The sequence below is a fragment of the Euleptes europaea genome, chromosome 9 (genome assembly GCF_029931775.1).
Source record: "Euleptes europaea isolate rEulEur1 chromosome 9, rEulEur1.hap1, whole genome shotgun sequence".
Taxonomy (NCBI): Eukaryota; Metazoa; Chordata; class Lepidosauria; order Squamata; family Sphaerodactylidae; genus Euleptes; species Euleptes europaea.
Genome location: NC_079320.1, coordinates 91,134,616 through 91,149,889, shown reverse-complemented (window position 1 = coordinate 91,149,889; position 15,274 = coordinate 91,134,616). Strand labels below are relative to the sequence as shown.

The window sequence follows — 15,274 nt, the reverse complement described above, 5'->3', positions numbered from 1 at the left end:
TATACTGACAGTCAATCAGCGCTACAACTTGAAACCGAGCAAAACTTTAAAGGCAGGAGTAAACATATAAGGATAAGATATGTCAATGTGGTTGAAGCTGTGAACAAAAGCATGGTATATATTGTAGTGTGCCAGTGCTGGTAAGGTGGCAGATCTGTTTACAAAAATTGTGGATTGTAACAGATTTGTGAAACTAACCAAACTAATCTGAAATCCTTGAGAAGGAGTGTCAATATTACAAGGTTGTCAGATTAGTTTGATCAGATGGATCTAGTAATGATGCAATCAGCCTGGAAAGTCCCTGGAGAGCTAGAGAAAGCTGGCCTGATCCAGTTATAGCCAGGTGGCTGATGCAATACAGTAGCCATGTCAGGATGACTAAGCATCTACTATGATTGGTGGCTGCGTCCACCAGGTGTATATAATGGAGTGAAACTAAAGTTCTATGCGGGATGCTATGAGTGGACAGTGTGAAAGAAGTATCTGTATTATATCTTTGCACTGTGAAATAAACTACAGTTTTCTAAGTAACAGAGGACTTTCTGATGGTGTTATCCTGGACAGACTGCCAATCCGCTTGGCTTCCGCGTCAGGAACCTGCTGGTAATTCACATGTAACTGACCAATGGATAAGAAGGTCTCAAAATGTACCCTGTCTAAATGGTGCAGGAGAGTACTGGGTCAGCCTTCCGTATGTTGGACAAGTTGTCAGCTCAGTATATCATGTTTCATTCTGCTGTTTTTGGCTAAGTGTCCCCTGAAGGAGATTTATAGGATACCCACATGGGCATTTACAACTACGATGGCTTTCGGTTTGTTTCTAGGCCCAATTCAAAGAGCTGGGACTTCAGTGCCCGTCCACGGTGCCTAAAGGACCACCTCCTATGGGGACATGCCCTGCCTGAGGTAAGGTAAATGCAGACTCATGCGATAGGCTTTTCAGCTGCTGCCCTCAGGTTGTGGACCTCCCTCCCTGAGGCTGGGGCCATCTTTTCTGGCCTTCTGGAGAAAATCTGTAATTTTTCAGTTGTGGAATACCTTTTGACTACTTGACTGATGAGGGTACCTGGCCCCCTTTCACTATGCTTCAAAGTGTTCTCTTGTTCTTTGGGGATATTTTAGATTATGTGAGCAGCCTTAGGGGCCCAGATGGGATCAAAAGGCAGAATGCAAAAGCCTCTGGCTCTGAGATTCTCCAAGGCAAATAATGGCTGGAAGGAAAATCATTTTATGTATGAGTGTTTCTTTAACAAGATCATCGCCATGGGTGCATTTTCAGAACTGGGCTCAGGTTCCACTTGGGCAATTTTTTTTAATTTTAATTTTTTTAATTAATTTGTTAAACAGAAGACCACCACTAAGACAAACAAGATAACAAAAAAAAAAACAATTAAAAACACAAACACAGAAAAATATGACTAGGGAAATCTAAGCACTGTGGATGAATTTGGAAGAGACCCCTTCCAAAAATCTCCAGATGTGAAGATGAAGGGGAAATGAGGTCTGTTTTGGATCCTGGCCCAGACAGTAACTAACAGCCTCCACTTATGATCTATCAACTCATATAAACTCCTTTGGTCCCTTCTTCAGTGACAGACAGTGGAAAGTTCCATGCACGGGTGTTTAGAATATTTGCATCTTAACATAGGTCTTCTATTATTTGCTGTTCTAATGATACCCTGACTGTTCAATTATCCCCACCAATAAAGTTCTCTCTGATGTCACTATATTCACTGTTTTTCTGATGGGAAATTGTGGGGTGAACTGAAAAAACTATGAAATAAGAATAATGTTTCTTTAAACATGACATTTAACTCACACAAAATGTATAGCTGGATGTATAACCTACAGCATCAGATAATGATAATTTCTGTGTATTCTGTAGACATATGTATCATACACTCAAGGATATAGTTGTTTAAATATAAATAATTTGGGGGTTACAGAAAGCCTTCAGAGGTTACCTTCCTGCTGTCTTGATCAGAGCTCTCACTACCACCATCTGATTTTCTGAAGGCTGCAAGAGAAAAAGAATATCTAAAATCCAGCATAATATGTTGATGAGGCTACACACATGGGGGGAGGACGCGGGATGCCCCCTCTGACAGTGGTGATGGCATGAATACGTAAGGCAGGCACACCACAGTGGTCCCTCTTTTTTAAAAAGCAGCAGGAAACTTATGGGATCTGCTCAGGCCTATCAAGGAGATTTTTGCTGACTACGATAGTGTAGTAAAAACAGGACATAACAGGACATTAGTAAATTTGCACCAGAAACGAGCACTAGCATGGCACAGGCTTTCTAACGTGTGATTCCAGGTTGCTGTTCTTTCTTCAGGCTTGCTATTCGCAGTAGCCAGTTAGCTGAAGCCGAGTGACATTTTAGAAGTTTATTAATGTGAAACAAAAAACTGATGATGGTGTCACATTTCCCACATCTCCAGGGGCTAAGGTAGCTCCCTAATATAAGGACCTGCAGGTGTGGCAGGTAACCCCAAGACTCAACGAGCCCTGCCTCATAGGGGTCTGGGGTTTCAGAGCTGCACCAAGGCCTGTGCTCTGAGCCACCACAGTTTTTTCACCTTGGCCAAGGGATCCAGTCAAGGACAAAAAGCCTTCCGTTTAAGGGAAGAGTTAAGCTGTATGCAAACTCACCCAATACTCCACAGGAACCAAGGTCATAAATTTAAGCCATGGCTTGAACTGTGCCCCATGTCAGCAGTAGACATGTCAGAGAGCCTCACATATTATGCTCATGTGCTTTTTGTGTTTGTTTTTTTACTTCATTCGTACCCCGTCTTCTCCCAGTAGGGACCCGTTGTGGCTTACATCATTACCCTCTCCTCCAGTTTATCGTCACAACAACCCCTGTGAGGTAGGTTAGGCAGAGAGTATGTCATTCAGCAAGCTTCCATGGCAGAGTGGGGAACCTGGGTCTTCCAGATCCTATTTTGACACACCAGCCACTACATCACGCTGTCTCCACGTGCACACCTTTGCCCCCTGGTCTGTCAGCTCAACACTGGGCTCCAGGGGATTCTCAAGCGCTTGCTACCTACACACCTAACACACACACTCAGGGAATCTAGAATGCTGAGGGACAGCCCAAGTTTTCACACAACTCCCCACTCATTCCATCAATATAAGACACATGTAGGAGGCACACAACACATGTACATACACTTTTTATTTATCCCATTTTACAGAAGGGGAACACTGAGGGTCAGGGAAGTGACTGATGCAGGACAGGGAGGGAACCCCTTGACCATAACAATTAACCCCATTTTACAGGTGGAAAAAAGTGAGATGAGAAACCCTACGGCAACAAATCCTTAAATACAAAAAAAAGCACAGTAATCCTGTACAAAGAGCAACTTGGGTATTTTTCCGGTTCCCAAAAATTCAATAACTGAGAAATAAAAACATCTAATGAATCCGTCTCTCCGTAATTCCTCTCTCAACTACAACCTTGAGTATACGGAGATGTCGGCTTGTGGGGGTTCCTTACAATAAGGCTGCCTCAGTGTCACAGAAATCAGTACGACTGGGTAGGACAGTCAGGGAGGGGCACCAGGCTCACGAGTGGCAGGGAACGGAAGGAGAAAAATGCCCCCAGGCCTTTCGGGTGTGGGAACGGGCAGCTGAAGCTTTTCATAAAAGAGAGGGAAATGCCACCATCTTGTAAATTACATCCCGTTAAGCCTCCAGTAGAAGGCATTTTTTCCTTCAGGCAGCTGGCAACGCTAGCTAGGGGCAGAGGCTCTGCCACAGTTTCCGCCGCCACTACTTCTCCTTCAGTTTTTGGAAGAGGGCACTTCTGGTCCTAACTGAGGGCCACAGGTCTGAAACTACCTGCGGATGGCCCATACCCGTGCCCTTCAGGGTTGGTCAGACAGCGTTGGATACCTGAAGAAATATCTAGTGCTGGGGTTGTCAACGGAAACATGCTGAATGCCAGCCATGTCCTCACCCATCTACCAGCTTGATCTGGACAAAGAAGTCCTCCTTTAGCAGGCCTCGGTTTGTTCGTTCCATTATCATAGCGGGCCACTGATTTGGAGCACTTTAAAAGTGACCTGATCTGTTTCAGAGTTATCAGTTCTGGCTGAAATGCATTCATTGATTTTTGTTTACACTTTTTATAGTCCACCTTTCTCACCGAGATGCGCAGCCCATTCCTGAGGATCAGGGAGCTGCACCGGGGCAGGGAGAGGTGCAGCAACGGTGCAGGCAGGCAGGCGGGCTCCTAAGGGGTGTGGAATGGTGTGGTATGGCAAGGAAAATAGCGTGAATTTCAAAAAATAAAGGGTGCCGCTCAAGGGCGGGGTGGCGCGGTGGCAGTGCAGGCTGGGCGTAGCAGGAGGTGAGAGATCATTGAGACAAGCATCCAGAGGGAGGGGCCTTCTCCCAGCGGAGAGGAAACTGGAATGGGGTGGGCGTGGCCATGTCAGCAGTCCCCCACCCCCTCAGTGGAAACTCCAGCGGGAAGGGAGGGGGCGGCCAGGGGGGAAGGGGCAGGGCTGGCCTGGAGGGGGCCACATGGGCAAACTCTATGGGGAGGGGGGGCACCTTGGCAGCGTCCCCCACCCAGGTGGGCCCAACATGTCAAGGCAGCCAATCTGTTCCTCCAGAGCTCTCAGTCCACAAACCCCCGCTGTCCACAAGCAACATGTCACCTTTGGGGTAGTTGCTGCCGGCCCTGGGGGCGCTGGAGGGGGGGAGTCCACCTAATGTGACGGGGGGCTATCCCCAGGTGGGTCCATGTGTGGCCGGGCCCCTTCCTGCCTGTCGCAGTAAGGGGCCACCCGCTGGTGGGGCAGCTGCCACTGCGTGCATCAGGGGCCTCAGCGCCCCCACCCCCGCAATTGCGCCTGCCCCTCCACGATGGCCAGGGTCACACTAAGTATCATTAACCGATGGCCCCTGGCAGTGGTCTACACAGCTGCTATAGTCCCCTTCCACCTGTCAGCCCAATCAGTCCCCCACCACTCATGGCTGGCCTGATGCCTTCCCTGGTCCCACTCCCACCCCCCGTCCAAACCCACAGCCCTGCAGCGGGGTACGGACGATCCCATGATTGGGTGAGTCAATCCTCTCTCACAAATGGCCCTTGCTGGCCTCCAGGGCACCCAGACGTTCAGCCCCAACTGAGGGCTGAAAAATCCATCCACTTCACACAACTGGAAAAGAAGGTCTATTGTTAATTTTCTTGTGCTAACATTTACAGCATAATAAAGGCAGAATTTCAATGTTTCTTAAAAATGCATATTCTTCATGCAAGTCCACAAACAATTTAACATAAAAACCAAATTAGGCTCTTGCAACTGCAGCATCAACCGGGGCTTGAACCAAGAGAGACACTCATTCTAAACCTCGGGTGATTTTCATAACAGAATCCCATAATCAGAAAATGGAGTCTAAAGACACAGAAGTTCCAGACCAGTGCGCATGCGCACACTTGCTCCAGCCACATTTGTCCATATGCCAGGAATTTTGCTAACTGCATTTCCCTTGTTTGGCAATAATCTATGAGTTGTTTTCATCTCTAAAAGTCTTCCAAATGAACATTTAGTGACATATCTTATCCTAAAGCAAGGTAACATACCAAAAGTAACCTAAGTACTTGCTTTCTTTGTCCATTGTTTTTTTTACAAACGGTCAAATAAATAGCTGTTAGCATACCCATCAACATCTAAACTTATATTAACACACAGAATCAATTTGATTCAATCTAAGAATAAGTTGACTATTTGGATAGCAGGAGTAAATGGAGGGCTCTTGTAACAGAGGGAAATAAGTGGAAGAGTCTTGCAGGAATCAGTATTGGGACTGCTGCTATTTAATTGATTTGTAAAGGATCTGAAATCTGGGAGAGCAGGCAGAGGGATCGCCAGGTTTATAGGTGACACCAAATTATTCAGAATGCTATAAACCAAGGTAGATGGTGAGGAGCTGCAAAAAGGATTCGCCAGACCAGGTAAGTGGGCAGCAATGAGGCAAACAAAGTTTATATGAGTGCGTAAATAATGAGGCTCACTGGGCCAAATATATATATATAAGAGGCAAACAAAGTTTATATGAGTGAGTAAATAATGATATATATATATATAAAAAAACTCTTAATATCCACTGGTTATGTCAGAATCAGCAGTGCCATTAGGGTTGCCAGGTCCCTCTTTGACACCTGTGGGAGGTTTTTGGGGCAGAGCTTGAGGAGGGCAGGGTTTGGAGAGGAGAGGGACTTCAATGCCATAGAGTCCAATTGCCAAAGTGGCTATTTTCTCCAGGTGAACTGATCTCTGTCAGCTGGAGATCAGTTGTAATAGCAGATCTCCAGCTAGTATCTGGAAGTTGGCAACCCTAGGTGCCATGGTCAGATCACTCTGCCCCAAAGGCCTGCCCGGGCCTCGCCATTCCCCCCTTCATAGGCAACGAGCAGATTTATGCTGAGACTCATGGAACCACTGGGTTTCCTGAATGCTCTGCGGGATGGGATTCCCTCCAGTGACTCGTTAGATGTGCTTGTGGATGAGTGGCATCATCGTCTCTCCAAGACCCTTGACAGAATTGCTCCCCAATGTCCTTTTCACCCCTGTGCTAAATTAGAAATAAGAGAGAAAAAATGGGAGCTTAGTCGAGTAGAGTGAGTTGGGCATCAAGAACATATTACAGAATGTTTATGAAGACCTATGAGATGGCAGGGGAGGCCACAAAAAAGCTTTTTATTGGCTTTTTATTTGCCCTCCATTGCATCTGTTAGCTCTCGCATAGCTCAATTGTTTAGGGTGGTTCGGTCTTTAACTTCCCTCCCTAGGGACAGCCAAAAATTTAGGAATTTGGCCTTTTTGCTGTGAGGCTTTGGTGGGCTATTTTGCAGACAAAGTGACAAAGTCTTGTCACTCTGACACAAGTTCCCGAGTAGTTTTGATACAGTAAGTGAACTGGAGGCCCCTTGGCTGTCTTCTGGCCCTATATTGGACCGCTTCAGACAGATCTCAGGGTCCGACATCAACAGGATGTCAGTTCTCTCCTGGCTGCAGAGAAGCCAACCACCTCCCTCCTAGATCCATGCCCCTTCTTGTTGGTAAAAGCCAGCCCGGAGGAACTGCGAGTTCCCCTGTAAGCTATTATTAATTTATCCCTCAGCTTGGGGGGTCTTCCCGGGGTTGCTGAAGGAAGCTGTAGTAACACCTCTGCTAAAAAAAAACATCCGTAGATGTTTATTGTTTATAATCTATGACATATCTGGTTGTGATCTGCCCAGAGCCCATCTTGATGGGGGAGGGTGGAATACAAACAAAATATATTGATGGTGATGATGACGACTATGACGACGATGATGATCTTGGAGCTGTGGTTGGGTAGTTCAATGAAAATGTGTGGCAGCAATGAAAAATGCAGATTTTATGGTAGGGGTTAGTCCGTGAACAGCAGAGTTCCCACAAGCATAAAGGAAGCACATTGTCACTCCAGCAGCGACTGGCATGTGGAATCTGCCACCATGTGATGTGGAGACGGCCACTAGTCTAGCTGCATTCAAAGGGAATTACACTCATGGAAGAAAGGTCCATCAATGGAAGGATTCAGTTGTAACAAGTTTGTGAGCCTCGTAAACAATATGTTTGCCACAGAACCAATGAATACTTTTTCTTGTATTGTGCCAAATCTCCTCCATTATATGTCTCTTTTAACCTATCTGCTGTATCTGGAGACCAAATCAAAAATTGCTACTTGGTTTATATACCAATACATATTTCCTGGGACTCTGCAGAACAGAACAATTACAAACTCAAAGGTCTAACATGATAATAATGACAGCCAGCTTGGTACAGAGTTTAAAGTGCTGGACCAGGATCTGGGAAAAGCAGGGTTAGGATCTCTACTCTGCCATGTAAGCTTGCTAGGTGACCTTGGGCCAATCACATTCTCTCAGCCTAACCTACCTCACAGGGTTGTTTTGAGGATAAAATGGAGGGAGTGATGTACACTGCCCTGAACTCCCACCCTGGAAGAAGGGTGGGATAAAAATGTAGTAAATAAATACGTGATGCTTTTATGGGTAACACCTGACTCCCTGCACCTATTATTTCTGAAATGCTGCAGATATCTTCCCAGGGAACATCTCTGCATCCCCTGTGAGTTTCATGTTAATAGGCCACCAAAAACAAACAAATGAAAACAGGTTGGATCAGCAGAAGCATTTTTAAATGATTAAATCTGATGCCCTAGAATACAAATTCCAGCATCTATTTGGATGAAAGTTAGCAGGAATTGCTCCTCCACCGAGGGCTTCCATCCCTATAAATTTAATATGATTTTGCAAATAAATAAAAATGTTGCAATGGGCTGAAGTTTACCCACTGAAATTAGCAGGAAACTATACAAAAAAACTAATTAAAACTGAAATAAAGCAACTTCCTGGATTGAGCACAAAATGAAACAAATTGTTGAAATGAGGCAATTCAATTAATCAAAGCCACCAAGCAACACACCGATATATCTTTTATTTGTTTTTTGCACACCCTACTTTTGACACTTCTTGTCCTGAAACAGTTTTTGAGCGCTCTTCCAAGAACTGCAGGCTCTTTTAAAAAAATGCCCAGCCTGCCAGCGGCATCTTGTCTGCCCAGCTGGCTCTCAGTGAATCTGACTGAGGTTTGCCAAGGCAGCTGCAGTGTGGGAAGGATGCCAAAGGAGGCTGGTCTAGGAGGGCTTTGGGACCCTGCAGCAGCTACTAAAAGAAATCAGAAGATGAATAATACCAAGTAGGTTAGAAATGACCTAAGGGCAGCCACAAACGTGCGTCAGAGAGGGCTTTGCATATTTTCAGAAAGGGAGCTGATACATCTCCCCTCCCCGCCCTGCCCGCCCCTGAGGGTGGATCTGCTGTTGCATCACTAGAGGATATGCATCCTTGCACAGGGGGGAGGATCCCTTGCTGAACGTTAACTGAAGGCCAGCAGGAACTGCTTCTGGTCCTCCTGTTAGCTGGACACAAAGACCCAACGCTGCCACTGAACAGACTGGGAAAGAACAGAGGAGGACACAAGTCCTTTGTCTGGGTTAGTCGCACAAATGTACAGATGTTGCAAAAAAGAACCCAAAAAGCAGATGTTGGGAGTATTAATAGTACCATGCAGGAAACCAAAAACTTTTCTGTCTGAACACTTCTTGTTCAATGGGAACCAAGATACAACTAATGGGGAACAAGATGCTGCCATTCATTCATAGGGAAACAAGCACATGGCGGGGCACATGAAGGGGCTACAGGCCACACTGTATGTGGAGGGGGGAGCAGACTGTACCATGCTGTTTGTAGATAGGGGGCTTCCTATAGATGTTATCTTTTACTCCAGTGTCTGAAGAAAAGGAAAGAAAAAAGCCAAAGAGTAAGCAAGAAGCTGAAATATGTCATTTTATTTTCAATACCCCCAACCCCCAATGTAAATAGAGGCAGCTCAGCAAGCTCATGTTTCCTTTTACAATAAAATGCAATATTAAAAAGAACTTGCTATGGGGCTCCCCAAAATTTCACTTGTCCCTACTGAGACAATAATATGATGGCCTAGAAATGAGTTGTTAGCTGATGGAAATTAAAAACATGTATACTGGAACATAAATACACAGTTAACAGTAGCGTTAAAACTTGCTGGGCTTGTCGCACTGCTTACCCACACCACTGATACCTGCAGCCCAAGTACACAGGTGAGAGCAACTGCAACGGATGCCTACCTGGGACATGAAAATGCCGAGGAGCCTGTGGATAGAGAGATGGCGAAGATTTGCTGTCTGAGTACATGGAGAGGCTTGGCGTACTCCGACCACTTTCACTGCCTCCAAGGGGGGGAAGCAAAAAACAAAACAAAACAAAACAAAGCCGATAAAAACAAAAAATGGCAAAGCAAAGGAGAGAATTCAAATGTGAAAAGCTTTTTAAAGGCTTGTTAATCAAACAGATTTCTGGAACTGTTTCTGGAGATTCAGGCTCCATCTCTGCCCCGTGGACTGACTCTGTACGCACTGTGCCTCAAAGGCTACGTTTATCTAGGAATGGAAAAGCGGTTTCTTGTTAGGGTTGCCAGGTCCCTCTTCGCCACCGGCGGGAGATTTTTGGGATGGAGCCTGAGGAAGGAGGGGTTTGGGGAGGGGAGGGACTTCAATGCCACAGAGTCCAATTGCCAAAGCGGCCATTTTCTCCGGGTGAACTGGCCTCTATTGGCTGGAGATCAGTTGTAATAGCAGGAGATCTCCAGCCACCACCTGTAGGTTGGCAACCCTATTTCTTGTGCAGAGGGGTTGTAAAAGACTGCTGGGAGTGTGATTGCCTCCAACCTGCTCCTGCCCACAACAAATGCCTCTAGGGCAGAGCACACAGGGGGGCCGTGCAAGGCTGCCCTCTCCATCCCCATTCCAAGAGGGAAAAACTCCCGTTGATGAGAAGAGGAGGCACACACACACTCAATAAAGCAGCACAGAGTGGCAACGGCACAACACAGGAGGCTGTAGAAACTCTTAGGCGGTGCAGAAGACCCAGGCTTATACTTAATGTTGCACGAGGGAATTTGCAAGCACCTTAACTCTTCTCACAAACTGAAGTGTTTTTGATCCTAGAATTTTCCTGATTTTTAAAAGAAAATTCAGTGAATTACATGAGACCACCTATTTTCACGCCTTCCCGCCCCCAGCCCTGCTTGAGCCAGCAGGTCTCCTATTGCTACATCTTGCTTGCATATATACAGCCCATAGAAACCAGACTGTTCCTTTATGGTCTACAGGCATTATATGTGCTTACAAGTCCTCTGCCACCAAGCAAGACGCATGATATGAACTCTGAACAGGCTGACACAACACACTCCAGACAACAACTGCGTCCCAAGCACAAAAGATCAAGAAGTCCATGCCACAGCTGTCCACTCAAGCACTTGTGTCCAGTGGCAGAGCACATGCTTGCTCATACATGTTTTAATGAGCACATACTTTGTAGGAGTGGTTGTCATTATTGTGCTGAGAGTGCTCTTTGGATTGTTTTTTTTTACTACAGCCATGGCTCTTTGGACACCGCTGCTGGGAGAATGCAGAATATCAGCCAGTTACGCCAGCACGCAGGTCAAGGTAGCAGCAACTATCTTAAGCTCAACCACAGGATTGTCTTACTTATTTCCTTTATTACCTGAGTTTAATCTTTTTATATTAATTGATACATTTCAGCTGTGCTACAATAATTAAGACTTCTAAGAAAAAAAGGGATTGTCGAAGGCTTTCACGGTCAGAATTAATTGGTTCTTGTGGGTTATCCGGGCTGTGTAACCGTGGTCTTGGTATTTTCTTTCCTGACGTTTTGCCAGCAGCTGTGGCAAGCATCTTCAGAGGAGTAACACTGAAGAGACACTGTCCTTCAGTGTTACTCCTCTGAAGATGCCTGCCACAGCTGCTGGCGAAACGTCAAAAAAGAAAATACCAAGACCACGGTTACACAGCCCGGATAACCCACAGGAACCAAAAAAGGGACTGTTCCTGCAGTCATGAGGAACCGACCCTGAGGCTTTCTTTAAAGTAAACACCATAATCCATTCATCTTTCAGAGAAACTAACAATTTAAATAAAATGCCCCATCTATAGCTAACATTACCCCTCCTTAACCAGTAAGTCAAACATTTTAACTACCTTTTCAATTCAGAGGTGCAATCATATTTCTTGTCCTGCCAGAATTATTTCTTTTATAGCATTTATATCCCACCTTTCTTAGCCTTCGCAAGCCCCCAAGGCAGCTAGCAATGTAAAACAGCAATATATTTTACAAAAATAAAATAAAAATCAAGAGTAAACAGTTATCACTACAAAATCAGACAAAACCCACAGAAGTTCACAAAAAACCTGGTAATCCAGGTAAACAATGAACATCACTCCTTCTGCCAGTTCAGTGCCTGCAAGGATGCCAGCCAAATTAGCTTCCCCCCATTGTAGTGGGTATCTAATATAATTTCTTCTTTAATCTTCCAGCAAAGAAAATGTGCAATAATATATCTAGGTTTATGCAACAATTTAACATTAAACTGAGGTGTAGCTTCAATTCCAACAGCAAAATCTGTTGGAAATTAAGACTGGTCATAGCAAGCATGTAGATTGCTGTAATCTGAGTGACAGCCAGATGACAGCTGGTGTCACATGACTGCTCATGACTTAGCAGTAAAGCTGGACTGAACTGGATTAAGCAGGATGAGATCTGACCACTGGGCGGCTAACTGTTGATTGGCTGCTGGACAGGGCCAGAAATGTATATATGTTGTACAGAACTTGTATAGGTGTGGTGTGTGGATTATTGATGGCCAAGCGGAGCACTCTGTCACTGTGAAATAAAGAGCACTTATTTATTAGTGCTGAGTCTGCTGTGATTACTCGTCTACCGAGCTGTATAGTGCTTCTAACAACGCCAATAGGGCTATGGGCCCAGGCTCAGCTCAACTGCGCTACGTCCTGGAGGTTCTGAGCAGAGGTACTATCTGTGGAACAAGGGCTGTGGTAAGCAGAAGGCGAGTGGATGACTGAGGTTGAATCAGACAGTGCAGAGGAGGTGCCCAGCAGGTCTGCCAGCAGCAGTGCGTCCGAGGTGGAGGAGGAGAGCGGCACAGAGCAGGAGCAGCAGGGAGCGGAGGAAATTATGGCTCAAGCTGCAACGTCCTTGCTTGTGGAGAAGCTCACTTCTACCAACTACGATGTGTGGGCGTTACGTATGGAACACTACCTTAAAAGAGAGGCACTGTGGATTTATGCCTTCAACCCCCCGGACCCTGAGAAAGCTCAAGACGTGGTGAAAGACGAGAAGGCACTGGCTACAATAGTGCTGAGTGTAGCTGACGACCAGCTTGTCCATGTCTCGGGAACACTGAAAGCGAAAGCAGCCTAGGACTCCTTATCCCAAGTCTATGTGCAGAAAACAGCTGGCTCTTTAATAGCCATAACAAGACGTATGTATAGAACTGTTCTTCTGCCGGGGGTTTCTGTTAGAAAACATATTAATGAATTAACTGAATGTTTTCAAATGCTGGAGCAGAGAGGAAAGACTTTGCAGGAAGATGACAAAGTGTTTATAATTCTGAGCTCTCTGTCTGAGCAATACAATATGCTTGTCACCTCATTGGAATCTATAGAAACAGACAAGTTAACATTGCAGTACGTGATTGGGAGAATACTGGAGCATGAGAAAAGATTGATTGTGTAAGAGCCTGGGAAGCCAGCCAAGCCAGAGGGAAGCCTGCCAAGCCAGAAGAAGCAGAGCTTTGCCAGCAGAGAGAAGAATGCGGAGCGGAGTGATTTACAGCAACATGTGGCATTGAGAAGTAGCGGTGCTACTTCTGTGGAGATACAAATCACCTGAAGCGGAACTGCCCTGAAGCAAGAAAGAAAAGCCAAAGGGAACAGTCTTCACGTGGATTTGTGAGCGGTCAGAAGGCGTCACTAGTGCTGACTGGGCACAATGACACAGCTGGTGTCTGGATTTTAGACTCTGGTGCTTCACAGAACATTTGCCTGTTTGTTAAAGGACACACAGGACTCCAGCTTGCCGCATGTCAGCCAAGCTGATGGACGAAATTCAGAGGTGACATGTGAGGGGAGTGTGTGGTTTCCAGCATTGAACTATGCATTTAAACAGGTGCTATGTGTCCCTGAAATAGAGAACAATTTATTAAGTGTGTATGCCCTAGACAGGGCTGGGTTTACTGTAACATTTGCTGGCAAGGCTTGTAAGATATCCAAAGATGGGAAAGTGCTTCTTACAGGGAAAATGTGTAATAATGTGTATGTGGTGGAAAATAGGCATGTGGAGGCTAAAATGATAACTAATAAGAGCCCCCATGATAATTGCATACATCTTTTACATAGAAGGTTGGCCCATGCAAACTTTGAGACCATAAAGAAAATGCTAGCCTTACTGGGAAAGGAAAAAGTTAAAGAGTGTGGGAATTTCTTAGATTGTGAAGTTTGCAAAAGCTCCAAATCAAAGGCTTACCCAGTGGCTAAGCATAGACTCTCTCCGATACTGCACTCCAAGTAATCCATGCTGATGTCATAGGCCCGTACAGAGAGAGTCACTCAGGTAACTGATACGCATTGATTCTGATTGATGATTACACCAGGTTCTCATGGGTGTATCCTTTAAAAAGGAAGTCAGAGGTGTTTGAAACATTTAAGTATTGGGCCAAAAGAGTGCAAAAACAGCTAAAATGTGACTTGGGTTCTCTTCAAACAGATTTTGGGGGTGAGTTCACGTTAAATGAATTTAAGAAATGGTTGCAGGTGCAAGGTGTGTGGCACAGGGTTGCCAACGTGGCGGTGCCAGCAGAAAATGGTATTGCTGAGCGACATGGGGGAATGCTACAGACGAAAATGTATTCCATGTTGCATGATGGAGGGTTGCCAATGACATACTGGGCAGAAGCGATTAAGGCAGCCAGTTATGTTTCTAACAGGATCTGGACCAGGTCCATAAATGACATTCCGTGCAGGGTTTTGTACCAGAGGGACCCTAGCTTAGGTTACCTGAGAGTGTTTGGTACAAAAGCCTGGGTTGATGTGCCAGTATCCAAAAGAAGGAAAGGAGGAGCAAGAGCTAAGAAACTAACTTTCCTTGGGTATCAGTCTGGCATGAAGGCATACCGATTTGCAGATGAGCATAATTCTCTCAGCTACAGCAGGGCTGCGAATTTTTGTGAGGGAAGTAACTGGGCCAGGATACATGGACAGGAGGAGCCACAGGAAATTGGGCTTCCATTATAAGATCTCTCTCAAGATGCAGGTGGGGTGAAGCAGGAGAGATCTCCTCAGAGGGCTTCATCACCAAGGGCTGAGGTGGAGAGGCAGATTCCTAGGGTGTCCAGTAGAAACACTAAAGGAATCCCCCCGGTGAGGTATGGTTTTGAGACTACCGATGTCAATCATGTGCAGATCAAAGAGCCAAAGAGTTTTCAGGAGGTAATGGCTTTGGAAAGCAAAGAAAAAGAGGCCTGGCTCAAAGCCATGCAAACAGAGTTTGATTCCCTGAAAGAGAATAAGGTATTCTCTATAACAAAATTGCCAGAACAGAGAAAAGCCATAGGGTGCAGATGGCTTTACAAGGTCAAACAATGTCCAGAAGGGAAGGTACTCCGGAAGGCCAGGCTCGTGGCTAAGGGTTATTCCCAAATTGAAGGACAGGACTTTGATGAACTGTTTGCTCTTACTGTGAAAGCTGAAACTATACGGGCTGCAATATGTAAAGCTGTGAAAGATAAAATGT

At 45.6% G+C, this 15,274-nt stretch overlaps 1 protein-coding gene across 1 annotated transcript in view; it reads right to left on the bottom strand.

Moving 5' to 3' along the window:
• The window catches only part of ABLIM2 (actin binding LIM protein family member 2), a 102,248-nt gene that overhangs the window by 23,820 nt on the left and 63,154 nt on the right, over positions 1-15,274 (bottom strand). Inside the window, exons 13-15 of the mRNA XM_056855131.1 lie at positions 9,733-9,834; positions 9,306-9,359; positions 1,965-2,017 (exon numbers count right to left, since the gene is read on the bottom strand). Coding sequence (XP_056711109.1) covers positions 1,965-2,017; positions 9,306-9,359; positions 9,733-9,834 — 209 coding nt within the window. The remainder of the gene's footprint in view (positions 1-1,964; positions 2,018-9,305; positions 9,360-9,732; positions 9,835-15,274) is intronic.